This window comes from Colobus angolensis, unplaced genomic scaffold (genome assembly GCF_000951035.1).
Source record: "Colobus angolensis palliatus isolate OR3802 unplaced genomic scaffold, Cang.pa_1.0 Scaffold401, whole genome shotgun sequence".
Taxonomy (NCBI): domain Eukaryota; kingdom Metazoa; phylum Chordata; class Mammalia; order Primates; family Cercopithecidae; genus Colobus; species Colobus angolensis.
In genome coordinates this window covers 1,903,958-1,920,695 of record NW_012117389.1, presented here as the reverse complement: position 1 = coordinate 1,920,695, position 16,738 = coordinate 1,903,958, and the positions used below count along the sequence as shown (strand labels likewise).

The window sequence follows — 16,738 nt, the reverse complement described above, 5'->3', positions numbered from 1 at the left end:
GGCCGCTCCAGATCGCCGCGGCGGCGACGGCGGCTCCTCCTTCACCCCTCTCCTTTCCTCCCCACTCTCTTGTAGGCAGCGGCGGCGGCGGCAGCGGTGGGGAAAAGCGGATTCCGCTCCGAAGCACACCGAGGGGAGCTCGTGGTCGAGACTTGCCGCCCTAAGCACTCTCCCAAGTCCGGCCCGCTCGGCGAGGACTTCCGTCTTCTGAGCGAACCTTGTCAAGCAAGCTGGGATCTATGAGTGGAAAGGTGACCAAGCCCAAAGAGGAGAAAGATGCTTCTAAGGGTAAGCCCGCCCGCCGAGTCCGCCTGCTTTCCTTTCCTTCGTTTCCCTCGCCCCCTCGCGTGCGCGCCGCCCTCCGGCGGCTCCCTGCCTCCTTCCCGGAGCTTATGCTGCCCATGACCTCTGCGACCCCGGGAGAAAGGGAGGGGCAGAGGTCGCTGGGGGTGGATCTAGGTTTGCACCACTTTCCCTCCTTCCTCGCGGAATTGTCGACCCTTGAGTGCCTCCAGCCTCCTCCACTCCCGCTCTGGACGCACGGTGGTGGCGCTGCGGGCAGACGAAGCTGCTGCAGCCCGGAGCGCCGGGAACCGCGCTGTCTGCTGACAGTCGGCCGCCTGTCTGTATGAGTGCATGTGTGTGCGTGTGCGCGAGTGTGCATATGTGTGCTGCGCGCGTGCAACATGGTGACATACTCAGGAATCTGCCCTGCTCTCAGAACCCAAGCTTGAACCCACCTTCAGCCCCCTCTCCCCGCCCCCAGTGCAAACAAAGAGCCTGGTGGAGACGCAGAGCCCCTCCCCCTCTCCTCCCCCCACCCCGTACACCCCCTAATCCCAAACTCCTTATCCACCCCACCCCTCGGGGAAGGCAGGAGTTTGCACCCTTCGACACGCCGCGTGCAAAAGTGAGCAATCCTGGTGCCCTGGCGCCGCCCGCGCTGCGCTTTGGCAGCACAGCCTCGCCAAACCCCAGGAGAACAAAGGCTGTTGTCCCCTTGCCACTAGTGCCCAGGGTGAGTGGGCCACCGCGGGAGGGGGCAGTCCTCTTCCTCTGCTTGCTGGGCTTCAGTCACCTCGCCCGGGGCACCCGACCACTGGTCCCCCTGGAGTGCGCGCCTCTGCCCGGGGCCTCCCATCGGCGGGTTGGGGAGGCACAGCAAAGCGGTGCTCAGGCTGGGGAGAACTAAGGCAAAGGAAGAGGACGCCCCCCACCCCCTGCCGGTTCTAGCCGTTGCCTTTCTGAGGACCAGGATTAGCTCCAGAATGTAAACTGGAGACAGCGGCCTTGGAGACCCGGGCGCGGAGAGAGGCACAGAGAGGGAATGTGAACAGCAGTGGGGAACGGCAGGTGCCTTAGGTGCAAGTGTCCCGAATGGCCACGAAACGGACGCTGGAGTGGGCTGGATTAGCCCTGAGGGCCCCAAGCACACTGGACCGCAGCAACCCACGCTGAGTCCCCACTGCAGAAGTGAGGTTGCAGCGCGGGGAGTCCCAGGTTTTGTTCATGGGGGCCCCAATTTCTCCCTGATCCCTCAGGCCCCCTTCACTCCCACTCCTTTCTCTATTCCTTTTTCTCCTTTCCTCCTTCTCGCCTCTCCCCATCTCTCAGAGCTTTCTTTCCTGGGAGATTCTAGGGCAGCACCAGCCCTCCCCCGCGGAAAGTTATCAAAGTCTTCAGCTCAAGGCCTTTCTCCTTGTTTCCAAATGGAGCCATTTCTTCCCCAACTAGGCGAAAGGGTGACGAAAGGTTCCGCGAGTTTGTGGAGGGGTTAGATCCGTTGTCACAGGGCTCCTTGTCGCCCCCGGTCTGGCTCAAGGCTAGCATTCAATCTCAAGTGAAAGAGTAACTTTGGAAAGTAGAACTCCAGCTGTAGGTTTCCAGAGCTCTCCGAATTGTTGAGTCTCAAACAGGCATTTATATGATAAAGGAAAATGACTTCGGGGTCATTAAATCGTTTTGTTTTCCACTGAGGGCCCAGAGAAGTAAATGTAATTAAAGAATCTAGCACCAGATTGATCTAGGCACCTCATTCCCCTGTTGAATCTGGGAGTATTTCACGTTTGTTTCTGGAACTTTGGTTCCTGATTTCCATCAGGTGGTTACTTCAGGTTTATTTCAGGCTACCGTTGGGAGACCCTGAAACCAAATTCATTCAAAGAAAATGAGTTTCTGTTTTAGGAATATCATTTGCAGTTGTCCAGAATGGATTAATGCATCTGGAAACAGGACAGGTTTCTGTAATTCAGTAATACAAATTTGTACTAGACATGTGTCATAACATTTTCTTGTGTTGACTCACCACATTTGAAACCACATACCTCTGTAGGAATTGTGTAATTAGCACTTGAAATTATGGTTGTAGTTAGAATAAATTAATTTTACAAGGCAACTTTTAAGAAAGGAGTTTACTTCCCCGAGAAGATGGGAAGCTTTTGGCTGCTAAGAGCAAGATTGCCATTTCAGCCTTTCTGTTCGTTGTTGAATTTAGAACGTTTTCAGAACAGTAAATGTGTAGTAGCCATTAGTATTTTCTTCTTTCACGTATGTGAAAAGTCTTATGTGACTAAATTTTAAAGACTACTTTTTATATTAGAGATGAACGGTTCAAGGTCTATTTATCTTTTAGTCAATAGAGTTTATATATGTTGACCACATTTCTGAAGAGTTTTCCTTACTTACAAATTTCCTATATATAGGTCATCTTTAATTGTTTAAGCTGAAAAACTAATTGGCATATTCTTTGTAATATAGCAAGATATAGGATCAAGCATTTCATAGATACCTTGAATATATACATATTTAATTTTGAACAATGGTGTGACAGATGATTGGATGAAATCAAATAATTTAGTAACAGTTTGAATGAATTTCATAATCTGTTTTCACAGACTACTGCTCATTTAAATTCAGCCTCCCACCCCCATCGGTTAGGGCTCATACCCACAGTGTATCATAACTACGTAGATTATTACAGAGTACAGTGTTTCCAGAGCTTTTACAGCACAGGTAGTAGGTTTCCAGTAAATTATTTTGTGCTGCTGAATGGAATATGGCCTTAAGAGTATATAAATTGCTGATTGTCTTTTTAAATGACATTTTCTTCAACTTACTGAGGTTAAGACCAGTGACGGACACTGATCTTTTTCATAACCTTTTCAAAAATGTAGCCAGACAAGATAGGCTGTTCTCTTTGGAAAGGGGGCGGGGACATTGATTCTGTTTGAAACTATTAAAAAGGCCTCTTGTGCAGCCAGTCGCCTTTTGTGTATTTATTTATGCTTTGTATAAACTTTAAAATTGGCAGATATGTATATAGTTTGAGTCACGCAGCTCTTGGACTGGAGGATCTGTTTCCATTTCAGGGAAGAAGAAAGCATAATATTTGTTTGTTCAAGCAGATATTCTCTTAGCTTTGACTCACTCTTCTCTACCTTGTCACATAAGATCTTTTCAGCAGTCTTCTGTTGGAAAAGCACTCAGTTAAGGCTGTTTCTGGTTTGTTGCAACAGTTTTCCTGTGGCATCGGAAATCTTGTAGGCTGCTATAGATAAAACCAAATCTTTTTTGGATTAAGTAAAAATGCTAGCTAATTCTCACTTTCAAAACTGTCTTTAGGTTTGTGGCTACATGTTTGGAGTTGGGTGTGTTTTTTTCAACAACCCTTTCCTTTGTGCTTAGCCTAACAGCCACGATATCCAGGCAAGTTTCAAGGCTCTGTGGGCTGTGGGTTCTCTTGGTGAGACAGCACTGTTGTCAGGCTGGGCTCATGCTGGCTGCTGGACAATGGAGGACAATTCCATGCATAACCCAAGAAGCCAGCCACTTGTACAGCTGCTGTTGTAATGGATTATGATGGCCCCATGCATTTACACCACAGTTGGTTTTTTGTTCATTTCCTGGCCCTTTCCAATAGTCTTTCTACCCTATCCTACTTAAGAAGGACAGGGCATTGTGGTCATGCAGCCAGCAGATATGTAGGCTTGAGTCCTGAATTCCTTCCAAAAGATCATCTTGATCATTGTGGTTTGCTGTAATAGGTTTCGTCAAGTGCCTTTCTCAGACTTGGACCAGGCAAAAGCAGATGTTTAGAGGTATTTTACCGGCAAGAAATGATGCGGTTGGTGACCTCTTATTAAAAAGTAACAATGATCATCTGTCTATTACTGATGTAGGGACTTGTTTTTTCACTCTGACATCATGGTCCCATGGTTTTACATACAGTGTCATAAGCCACACGGTCTCTTCTATGCTGAAGGAGGTAGATCATAGCCTTGCCGAGGAGGTGTGACCAGGGAGATCTCTAATCAGAAATATTGGTCTGTTCTTGGGGATAGGTGGAAAAGATGAGTCCACATTATACCCACGTCCTCTTCATATTTATTTGTAGCAGCGTGTAGCTTCTTTATTGACAAAGGCTAAAGCTAGAAGGGGGAGCAAGTTGGGGCATGGGTGAGGGGTATTGAATCTTCTTTCTAGCTTAGTACTGCTTCCTCTAAGCCTCTTTTCAGCACAGTTCAAATAATTTAAGGGGGTTAGTATGTGTCCTAGGTCTGGAGATGTGGGTGAGGTTGGAGTGGGAATGGATGTTGAATTGGGGCCTGGGTAAGAAGCAGAGGGTGAGCTGTGGGGTGAAGGAAGGAGTTGAGGTCTATGCCCACAGCAGGGAGATTTTATGGGTGGCTTTGAGGACAGGGTCAGGACTGGGGAGAGAATTGGAATCAGGGAGAGAATTGGAATCAGAATTGGATAAGCCAGAGGGCTGACTTGTCAGGCGGTGAGTTAGGAGATGAAACTGTTAGCGTTCCAGGTCTCTTTGCAGCTGTGCTGTTTTATGTCCAAATCAACTTCTTATTCTGGGAATTACAATCAACATAGAACAACCAGAATGTGTTGCAGTTCTTCAAATATATCCAATAAAAAGGCTTTCTAGTGTCTGCTTCAGTATGACTTATATTTTTGGAGTTGAGAAATTTGAAAAGAATGGACAATAATTGTCAAGATTAAGCAATTGAAGGGGGGGAACCATATGCATTAAAGTAGAGTGGATGAAGGGGATCCTACATGTCTAGTACCTTGCTCAGCTTAACATTATCTTTGAAATGTGAAGACTAGGCGCATATTATAGTTTTAGCAATTAGTACAGGACATAAATGTCTGCATAACTAATTTTCTGCAGTCGCTGATGTTTGTTTCCCTATCAAGAAGACACATCGTCACCATGATTTATCAGCACAGGCTGAAGAGTGGATTTCAGGCTCATTGTCCTGTGCAATGTGGGTCATCTTAGTTAGTCTTCACCAACTTGAAATAAAGGTTATCTATTTGTAATACACCAGCTCTACAAACTTAGTTGAATCTTATTTCTGACATTTTTTAACATGGCATTTTATCACTTTTTTGAATGTCATATACTGATGAAACATTGCCTAAGAGTGTGGGTTTCCAGGTAAATGCATTACTTTCCTAAAGAAAGTGAAATGATATATAGTAGTCATTATGACCACCACTCCAGGCCTCAGATCCGATTTCTCCTTGAATTCGATGGCCATTGTTTTCCTTTAAAGCAGTGTTTTCCAGAGCATTAATTCTGAAAATGGGGAGGGGGGTTATTAGAAAAGAAATAAATTATTGATTCCTAGGGCACAATGGACATATGAAGGACTATTTTATTAAGGGATCTGAGTTGTAATAAATATTAAGTCTAAATTACAACGACTGTTTATTGTGATTACTGTAAAGCAGTTCTCATGGCTATTCTTGCCTCTGCCCTTTGAAATTACTTTTAGCATCGATTTTCAAATGGAAATAGTACTAGTGTCACTGGCTAATGATCTTCCCCACAGGCAAAGGCTTCTGCTGGTGTAGGGTTGTGGTTGACATTCTAGGGAGTACAATAGGGCTGTGTCCAGAGCTAAGTTGCTTACTTGGCCTGCCTGCAGAGACATCAGATTTCGTCTGGACAATCGCTCTGTGGCCAAAAGGAATCCCTAGTTGTATATGTCTGTCCTTTTATTGTGGTTCCTGTAAGTAGGGCTGGGAAGAAAGAAAATAATCTTTGGTGAAAGGCAGGCCTAGTCAAAGGCCAAATTAGAAAAGAAAAACACTAAAATTCAGTTTCCTTTTTTTGTAATTGACGTTTACCTGCAGTAACATGTACAGATCTTAAGTGTGCATCTCAATGATTTTTGATAAATATTTATACCCGTAAAATCAACACCAAAGTCAAGATACAGAGCATTCTTATCACCCCAGAAAGTTCTCTCATGCCCCTTTCTAGTCATTCCCCCTACCTAAAGACAGCTCTTATTTTATTCTTTTTTTTTTTTTTTTTTTGTTGAGATAGGGTGTCAGTCTGTCACCCAGACTGGAGTACAGTGACACGATCTCCGCTCACTGCAACCTCCGCCTCCTGGGTTCAAGTGATTCTCCCGTCCCAGCCTTCCGAGTAGCTGGGATTACAGGCGCACACCACCACCGCCTCGCCAATTTTTTGTATTTTTAGTAGAGACGGGGTTTCACCATGTTGACCAGGCTGGTCTTGAACTCCTGACCTCAAACGATCCACCCGCTTCGGCCTCCCAAAGTGCTGGGATTATAGGTGTGAGCCACTGCGCCTGGCCTCCTATTTTTATTTCTATCATCATCTATTAGTTTTGCCTGTATGCACTCTTTGGCCTCCTCCCCATGCAACACTCTTCATCCCCTATTGATAACCCTTCTTGTCTTGTCCTCTGGTTTACTTGGAAGACTCCCACCCTGCCCCACACTGGGGCGTTCAATAGAATCTTGGACATGGTTAGTATTCTAGGAGTGGTTGTTGAATGACCTGGGAAAGCTAGGGAATTCCTTTAAGCAGAGGTATGTTTTATTCATCCTTTAATAGCAAATAACAATAATGAACATTGCTATCTTTATAGTAGCAGCCTCTAAATTACTGAGCAGTTACTATTTACTAGGCAAGCATTATTTTTACATATATCTAATTTAATCCTGACAGCCAAATGAAGTGCAGTAGCTCTTAGTACATACAGACTTTAGAGATGAGAAAATTGAAGTTCATGGAGATCATGTAGCTTATATGAAGTCACACCGCTAGTGGTTTGCAAATTACTAGCACAGTGCTTGGCCTTGTAGTAATCAATAAATGATGAATGCATGTGCCATGCACCTGTGGAAACTCATTGGTCCTATGCCCTGCTCACTTCCTGTTTTGTTGTCATATCAGAAGGCGCTGTGATACAGAAAGACTTTTTCAGAGCCTCCTGGTGGCTTAATCTGATAAATACCTAGTGAGATTTACGTTTTATCTAAAGATTGCCTGGGGTAGAGCTTTCATGCAAAGAATTCAATAGTTAATGGTTGACTTTCTAACACCTAGCTACGTTGGAGAAATACTTTTGACTGGTGTCCTAAAAATAATAGTATCTTCTGAGCACCGACTATAGGCCAGGGAGTTGACATGAAGCACCTCATGAATTCCTCAAAATAATGTATGGACATTCAATGTATGGAGAATGAGTATCCATACGATTCTTCCAACGTGACAGATGAAGAAACTGAGACACTGAGGACATCCTTAGGTCACTCAGTTAAAAAGACGGTGAAGTGAGGATTTGAGCCAGATTTGATTGACTCCAAATCTACCTCCTAACCACTAACCACTATATCACACTCCCTTCCTAGGCAGCACAGCTGAGTCTTTCTAATGCAGGTTTTCACAAAGACAAAATTACTTTCATTCACCAAATTGGACATAATTAGGAGGAGTGTGCCTATACTAAATGCATGGTTGCTCCAGGGCTGTGGTCTTTGTTCAGTTAAACAAACGTCTGGCCGGGCGCGGTGGCTCAAGCCTGTAATCCCAGCACTTTGGGAGGCCGAGACGGGCGGATCACGAGGCAGAGCTTGCAGTGAGCTGAGATCTGGCCACTGCACTCCAGCCTGGGCGACAGAGCGAGACTCCGTCTCAAAAAAAAAAAAAAAAAAAAAAAAAAAAACAAACGTCTGAACACTGTTTGAGTGACTTTTCTGTATCAGGCGCTGTGCTGGGGTGCCCTTTCTTTCTTCTCTGGCCTGGCACATTCTGACTTCACTTTCCGATGTGCATCTCACTTCACTTGGCCATTCTCTTGAACCACTGCTACAGGACATTGGCTAGGTGACTGTGGCTTTCATTGGCCAGGTGACTTTGGCTTTCATATTGGTTTAAAAACAATGGTACTTTCTTCCACAACTGCATCTGGGACCTTGTTTCACCTGCGTCTTCAAGATTATACATCCTCTTAATTCACTGTTGAGTCAAAACTCCAATTGTTTATCTTACTTTTCATTACATGGTATATGCTTTCAGTCTGTCTCCCATCAGAATCATATGTCTCATTTCCCTTTCTTTGTCTCTCAACCCTACCCCGTTCTTCCTCCGTCTCTCCTTCTTTCCCTCCCTCCTTTTCTTGTTAACAGATGTCAGTGGTTTTTATTAACCAAATGGGGCTCCTCAGGGTGTGCTGAGCCCATTGAAAGATTTTCATTTCTGGATTTTTTCCTTTGATAGCTATATTAATCGTGGTGAAAGAAATCCACCCCCCACAACAAAGTGTACCTCAATAGAAGAGCTTTTTCACTACTTATGTAACTCATTTTAAATGGAAAAATAAAAAAGTGCAAGCTTTATTTTGTATACTATTTATGCTGCCTTCAGTTAGATAATATTTCCAAAAATATATCTTGTTAACAGAGACACAACGCCTTGAACGAGCATATTAATTATAGTTCTTGAAGTTGGGAATCATGTAGTGTTGATCTGTATTGTAGAACCGTTGCTTAACGGCAGTAATTAACAGTGATGGGTCTATTGCATGGCTATAGGTAAATTGAATAACAAACATGAAACCCAGTTCTCAAAACTTGCTCCAAATAATGTAGGTAGCATTTGTTACTGTTCTGGAGTTGAGGGTTAGTAAATAGCTAGGGTTCTTAAAATACTTATCTAGCTCTTAAAAGTAGAAGTAAACAACTTAAAGAAGGCAGGCTGAGTGCAGTTCTTGAATATGCCCGTAGATATTTTCAGAATCTTCTTTCAATGGTGACTTTGAAAGTATGGAGAATTGACCTGCTTATTTTGCCTTTGATTCTCTGTGTGTATGCTTGCCGCTCCCCTTGGGGGGTTTATTGAACATTAAGGCTTCCAAGAGCCCTTGAATTTGTGAGTGATTTTCGGAGCTCTGGGAACAATGTGAGCCATTCTCTTGGAAACAGGACAAGGTGCTCCTAGATGCTCTCATTCCGGGGAACATTTGTTTTTCGGCTAGCTGGGAACCCGACGATCGCGCTGAAAGGTCTGGTCAACCAGCCTCCCTCAGTTCCTGTGTATCTGGCAGGCGGGTTTATTACAAACCTTAGTGTGCTCATTAGCCTCGTGATGTGGCAGCTGCCTAAAAAAGAAACACGGAAAAGTTGTGTCACCGAAGGTGAAACTTGGCAAAGAGATGCCCGGCGCCGGCTCCGGGCATGACAAAGCGCCTTCCTGGTGGCGGCAGCGGCGGTGGGCAGTGGGGGTTTCTGTTTGCTTGCCCTCGATACCCACGACCCAGTGGACTCACGGGGAGGCGTCGCAAAGGGAACCGCGGGTCCGGGCCAAGGCTCCGTGGCAGGCGGTGCGTGCGGCTGCAGTCCGGGGGAAGATACTGCGCGCTCCGGTGCAGCCCACGGCCTCGCAGTCTAGACCGCTGGCACGTTGCAGCCTGTGGGGAAGCAGCGTTAAGATGGTGGCTGTCAGAGCAGCGCTGGTGGTGGCCGGACGGGGCTCAGGGAGGCGCGCCCTCCTCCCCCACCGACACCTATCAAGGCTTTTTTGCTCTTCGTACCCCTGACCCACCCGCTAGACACCTCAAAGGCAGGCATAGGAGGCCAAGAGCCTTGAAGTCAGAGCTTGACCAACCCCAGAGCTTTGCTTTCTGTCTTCTTGTTAATGCTAATTTGACTTGAGCTGCTCAAAAACCGAAGATGCATCTTGAGCAGGACGCTCACAGGCAGTTTTGAATTTATTTGTGTGTTTTTATATTGCTTATGTTTTATTACCTTGATTTTTTTCAGATTACAAAATAATGCATGTTTACCGGAGACAATTTGGAACATCATAAAAGCATAGAGAAGAAAATATCACCCAAGGTTCCACTACCAAGTTAACTTTTTGAGGCTTTTCTTCTAGTCCTTTTTCTCTGCATATTATGATACATAGACATGGCTAATTATCTTTAAGTGTGTATGCGGGATCAGGCACATACACGATAACTTCCTTTTTTCCCCTCAACGTGTTAGAATGTTATTTTATGTCATTAAATAATTTGCACCATCATTTTCAGTGTGTTTACTAGGTGTGAACTTAGAGGTAACCAAGGAGAGATGGTGATTTGTGCCTGGGGTGTGAACATTTTTCTTGCACCTCCTTGAGATCCTTCTCACTGGACACCACAAGCGTGATTAGTATTTTGTAAAAGTACATATGTGAATATGTGCCCATATGGGGCTATGTATATGTATGTATACATCTGTAAATACCAAATTAAATACACATAGACAACTATGCACATATGTAAATAGATACACAACAAATACGCTAAGAATAAATCCTGAAAGAATATACACCAAAAGGAATCTCTGGGTAGTTGGCTTATAGAAATTTATAGTGTTTAGTCATATTTTCTATTTTTATCTACAGTGGAAATACATAATTATATTAATGATATAATAATACAAATAATATTAATGAAATATTACTTACTGATTGTCTTCAAACTGAGTTTTTTGCTCCCCCATTCCTTGATCTAGCGTGGACCACTTATTACTTTTATATTATATGATGCTTCAAGTCCAAGCTAAATCTCCATCCTCCATGAAGCCTTTCTTTCACCCTCCCAGCAGGCACTGCTTACTTCCTGTACAGGGCTTCTATATCACCCATCTGGTAATCTCCATGGGCTACTTTGGGTTAATCTCATGGTTAACTTCTCATCTGCTTATGTCTTATCTCTCTGAATAGACTGGAATGTCTTCAAGGATCCTTTTCACGAAACAAGTGCTCACTAAATGTGTTACTTAATGACAATGCTTATCATCCATCCTAGGTTTCTGTAAATGCTCCTTTACTTTTGAAACTCTGTACCAAAAGCCCTTAGACTGACAGCAATAATCCTGCTGGATTTAATTTTGCTAATTTAATTTAGGATATGATTGCTACTTCATAATGTGCTATTTACGTAGAATTTGGTCAGTGATGATACTGATAATATTATTGAAATAGTAGTGATTTTCATATGGATTTTTCAAGTTAGAGGACTCTCGATAGAGGGTTTCTTGGTGATAGAAATAAATCTGCAGATTCACACATGCATTGGACAGTCATACTCCAACTTAAGTGATTTCAGTTATTTTAATGCATGTGTAAATTAATTCATCTGTTAATTTACTCGATAAATATGTATTGAACCTTCTATGTGCCATCGGCTTCCTTAGACACTGAGAATACTGCAGTGAGCAGAACAGATAACTATCTCTGCCTTCATGGATAATACAAGCATATTTTGCAAGTTTCCTTAGGGAAACAGACTTTCAGTGCATGAAGCACTCTATTCCATATGATCTGGTGCCCATCATAGCTATCAGACTCTGGCCAAGCCAAATTACTAATGAGTCAAGCTGGATGAAGTCATACATGGGTTGCTTAGCTGTGGTTCCCAGACCGGCTTGGGCATCAGCATCACCTCTAACCACATATATCCCCGACCCTGAGAATTTGATTCAGTATATCTGGGCGTGAGCCTTAGAAAGTCACGTTTTTTATTAAGCTCCTGAAGTGGTTCTAATGCACAACTGGTTTAGGGACCTACTGCCTCTGGGCAGTGTTTCTCAAGCTTGCCTAAAGAATTCCCTGTAGGGTTTGTTTGTTTGTTTTTTCTAAATTAAACACAACAAAACAAAAACCCTCCCTCCGACCTACTGAATTAGAACTTTAGGAAAAGAGCTGGTAATCTGACTTGTAAGCAGGTGTCCTGGTGATGCTTATCATCAGGCTAGTTGGGGAAACGTTGTCCTAGAGGCAATCACAGGGTCCTCTTAGAAATTATGTATAAATGTCAATTTTTCTGGTGAGCAGGCTCCATTGTTTGAACAGATTCTCAAAGGAGTCAACCACTCCAAAACTGTTACATGAGGTTGAGCCCCGAAGTCTAGGACCAGCGTTGTTGTCAACCGTATGTTTTGAGTTCTCAGTGTCTTCATGGGTTGAATTAAGTAACCTTAAAGATCTTCCCAGCCTTACTCATCTTCCACATATAAATGTTCTGCTTGGAAGCCTTCTTTCTCCCTTTTTGCTCCTTTTTTCTATCTTATTGCCAGTCTTGCCTCAATTGTTTCCCTGGATGGTCTCCCTTTAGGAGAAAGTAAGGAAGCAGGAGAATTTCAAAGCCTTGGCTCTCGCAGAGAGGGTGGGGCTGGGAGGGAGCTTTGGGCATGCCATTCAGAGATGGCAATCGTAGCACAGCTGTTAGAATAGCAGAGGTCAGTGTCCAAATATTTTGACCCTTATGATAGCTTGAACTTCAGTGGATTTTAAACTGGTGGGATAAGGGGGTGGGAGTGGGACTTCCAAGACATTTCTCTGCCAGTCTAGAACAGGATGACACAGGGCGGACAAAGTCATTACCCTTTTCCTTGGATATAATTTTTCTGCCTACATCTGGCAGCAGGTGGTGATGGGAGGTGGAAGCAGGAGTGTGAGTGTTGGGCTGGGCCTAGGTGCACCCCCACCCCTTGTCATCCTTGAGGCACCAAGCAGTGTCTCTGTAATTGGTTCATGACCAATCAAGTGCATTGACCTATTACTGCTAGTTACTTTGAGTTATAAATGGTTTTTATTTCCTCTGTGGAATTGGGGGTTCAGGCTGTATAGGATGACCTGATTTGTATCACAAGAGCCTTTGGGACTTTGACAGATTTCACCGTTTAAAACACACTGAGCTTCCTCCCTCCACCCCACTGGACATAAAAGCAACCTTTGAATTTATGGCACAAAGAGCATGTCTTTAAAGGGCAGCATGCAGAAAAAGGGAGGAAAAGGAAGTAAGGCAGTTCATCTTCTTTTCTGAGGCCATTGTCTCTGAACAAGTGACAAAACTGAATACCTTGAAAAATCTTGTATTGATTTTTAGTGCAGAGGCATCGCCCCAGGATCTGAAAATCCTGGTAGAAGATAATAAACTTATTTCCCTGCCTTTGAGCTAGAGATGAGTTGCTTATTTTACATGGCTGGAAGAAATGAGAGTAGTTGCTCTGCTGAGAGTGAGATTTGGTCCAGAGTGCATGTCTCTTGACCACATTGTATATAGGGGAGACTCAATTGATAAAGACTATATATACAAATCTAACTCAAATGCCAAATGTGGAGGTAGTTACAGTATTAAAAGAGTTATTGTTTTATGAAAAGTTTTTCTTTTAATAATATCATCTTTAGTGTGCTTGCATGTTTCTTTGGGCACGAAGGATTAAAAAGAAAGAAGTAAAAACCAAGCCTAGAGGCCTCGTGTTGAGGCATTTGTTTCCTTCTATTCTAATTAGAAACTGTTGCTTAGAGTGGCTCTCTTGCTTCTCAGATTATTATCTTTTTTATTTTAATGATTGTAAATATATTTACTGTGGCAAAATACACAACATCAAGCTGACCATTTTATGATCAATTCTATGGTATCCAGTTCTATGGTATTAAGTATATTCACATTGTTCTGCAGCCTTAATCACCATGCTCCACAGATCCTTAATCATAGGCTATGATGGCTGGAAGGGACCTGTATCATCATTTGGTCTAACCTTCCTACTACAGAGTAGAAGAATTAGGCCCACAGAGAGGCAATGACTTGCCCAAGGTCATAGAACAAGTTAGTGGCAGGGGTCTAGCCCAGTACATTTCCACATTGACACAGTAACAGATTCAGGCAGGTGGCCTCTGTTACTCTACTGATAGCAGAATCAAGGATTGACATAAATGTTTAGGGTATTTTTCTTTTTTTTTCTTTTTTTTTTTTTTTTTTTTTTTTTTTTTTTTTTTTTTTTTTTTAATCAAGCAAGCAACCAATTGTTATGGTTTAGAGCCAGAAGGTCCTTCAGACACTATCTAGCTCGATTTCCTTATTTAAAATATTGGCTGTATTTGTGATTTCTAAATCCAAGTTGAACTGCAAAAAGGTGCTAACATTCTTATTTCTAAAATGCATGACAATTCTTCCCCAGCCTTCCTTTCACTGACTCCATGACATTCTTTGGCTGAAACCAGGTCCTTTGTGGGTGGCTGTTATTAATAAGCTTTCCTTGGGATGTTTACAGTAACTACTGTGACCTAAATAAGTTTGCTTGTATTGTTTTCTCCACAAAGGCAAGAACAGGTTTTAAAAGTATGCTCATCCTTCTCGTCACAATGTATTTATTCATGACTAAAAGAACTGAAGTATTGAATTTTCTCACATTTGGGGCCTTTGTGTACCCTAATCATGTTTTCTTGGAGTAGAGCCTCAGGACAATACACCATGTAGCATTATAGCATGATCCCTCTGGAAAATTTTATTTTTACTTTTAATTGTGGTAAAATACACATAAAATTTACCATCTTAACCATTTTTATGTGTACAGATCAGTAGTGTTAAGTATTTAACTGAAGTATATAATCTGAAACCTGGTTGTGCAACCAGTGAAGATCAAAGTCTTCACTTTTATCTCACAAAAGTGAAACAGTGTATACATTAAGCAATTCCCCATTTCCCCGTTACCCCAGTCCCTTGCAACCACCATTCTGCATTGTTTTTATGGGTTTGACTACTTTAGATACCTTATGTAAGTGGAACTATAGTTATTTGTCATTTTGTGACTGGCTTATTTCATTTAGCATTGCTATAAAGAGACACCTGAGATTGGGTAATTTATAAGGAAAAGATGAGCCTTGAGGCTCATCCATGTTGTAGTGTGTGTGGGAATTTCTTTCCTTTTTCCAGCTGAATAATATTACATTGTATGTATAGACCACATTTGGCTTATCCATTCATCCATGGAGGGACACTTGGGTTGCTTTCATCTTCTGACTCTTGTGAATAATGCTGTTATGAACTTGGGTGTAGATCTTTTTTTGATTGATGGGATAAATTGTTTTGAAATACTCAATTTGTTTTCTCAATCTTTAGTCTAAGATTATTAAAATAACATGGTGAATAAAATAAAGGAAGAATGCAAATTCTTAGGGTACTGGAGAATTGAGGCATCAATCCAAATGACTTTCAAGTTTAAGAACCATGAGTAGAGTAAATAGGACTTTTTTAGGTCCTCTTGGGTCTATTATGTTACTTTTTTATAGTGATTTTGTGTGTGTGGAAATAATGAACTTCTTCTGCGATAGCCTCTATGCTCCTTCATCCTTACATTTTTGCCCTTTACCATTGATTTCCATTCCCCTTTGTATGTGTCTCCCACTATACTGTAAACTTGTTGAGTGCAGGGATCAAGTTATTAATTTCTGAATAGTACTTAAGACAAAGCCTGGCTCATAAGGCAAATGCAATAAATGTTTGAATAGAAATATGGAAAAATTTAACTTAACAGTTAGTCTTAGAAGAATTCAACATTTTTATTTGTTTTTATCTGCTTCTTTTATAAATATTTGAAACATAGCTCATGTTTAGGAGCACAAATTAATTTTAAATATGAAGCAATCAGGTTTTTTTGTTTTTAACTCTTTTTGGGGAGTAGGAGAAACATTTGTTGAATACTTGGCATCAAATAGAGGAAATATCCAGGCCTTGACTTTAGTTTTGATTTGAGTAAGTCCCTCTGATATTTCCACTGTGAATTCTGCCTCCTCCCTGCCACCTCTGAAGAGGTGTGTGTGGCTTTGAGTTGTGTAGCTAGTGCTGTGAGTGCTGTTTTTGTGTCAGGGCACAGATTTCCCACTCCATGTATTGGCTCCTAAGCTTTGTTTTCATGCCCCCTACATTCTCCTGAACCGTCTCCAACATCTTTATAATGTTCCAGAAATAGAAATCTCCCAAAGTGGATTGTGGCTTGTAATAAAGGCCTTCAATCTTTAATATATTGTTTCCCACTGCTGGGCAGAAAGCCTGCAGATATATTTATTTTCAGGTGGTAGACAATACTTTAGAGACACATGCCTAAGAGTCTGGACTCCATTCATTCAAAGAGCATCAAGCATTATGGCAAGCCCAGGCACTGGTGAAACACTGATGGGAAAGAGTCTCTGTTCTTGCTCTTACAGAGCTGATAGTGGGAGAGATAAAAAGGAAGCAGTGCCTTGACTGGGAAACAGAGAACTAGGGAAGCTCACAGGAGAGGGAGCTGACATAGTTGGGTGGTGGTAGCAAATGCGATCATTAACTTGACACCTCAAGGATGAGTAAGAATTTGTCAGTTGATGAGGAGGAATAAGAGTGTCCTGGGAAGTGGTAACAGCACATGTAGAAGCTAGGAGATGAACAAGAACATGGCTTACTTTGAGAACGGAAGGAAGTACATTATTCCTAGAGTAGCGAGTCACCTTAGTTACATGGATAGTCCTGGCAAATGCTGAATTATGCCACTCTCATTTCAGTGGACAGTCCCACTGGTTCCAGTTTTTAAGCAGAAATATTGAAAATGCAATTTTTCTGTGCATTAACAAAGAAGTTCCCTGGTAGGAAGAAAT

At 42.6% G+C, this 16,738-nt stretch overlaps 1 protein-coding gene across 3 annotated transcripts in view; it reads left to right on the top strand.

The window, feature by feature from the left end:
• The window catches only part of FGF13 (fibroblast growth factor 13), a 550,802-nt gene that overhangs the window by 731 nt on the left and 533,333 nt on the right, over positions 1–16,738 (top strand). For all 3 annotated transcript variants that reach the window (XM_011955826.1, XM_011955822.1, XM_011955823.1), the window contains exon 2: positions 76–288. In XM_011955826.1, the coding sequence (XP_011811216.1) occupies positions 240–288 (49 nt within the window). In that variant the 5' untranslated portion in view covers positions 76–239. The remainder of the gene's footprint in view (positions 1–75; positions 289–16,738) is intronic.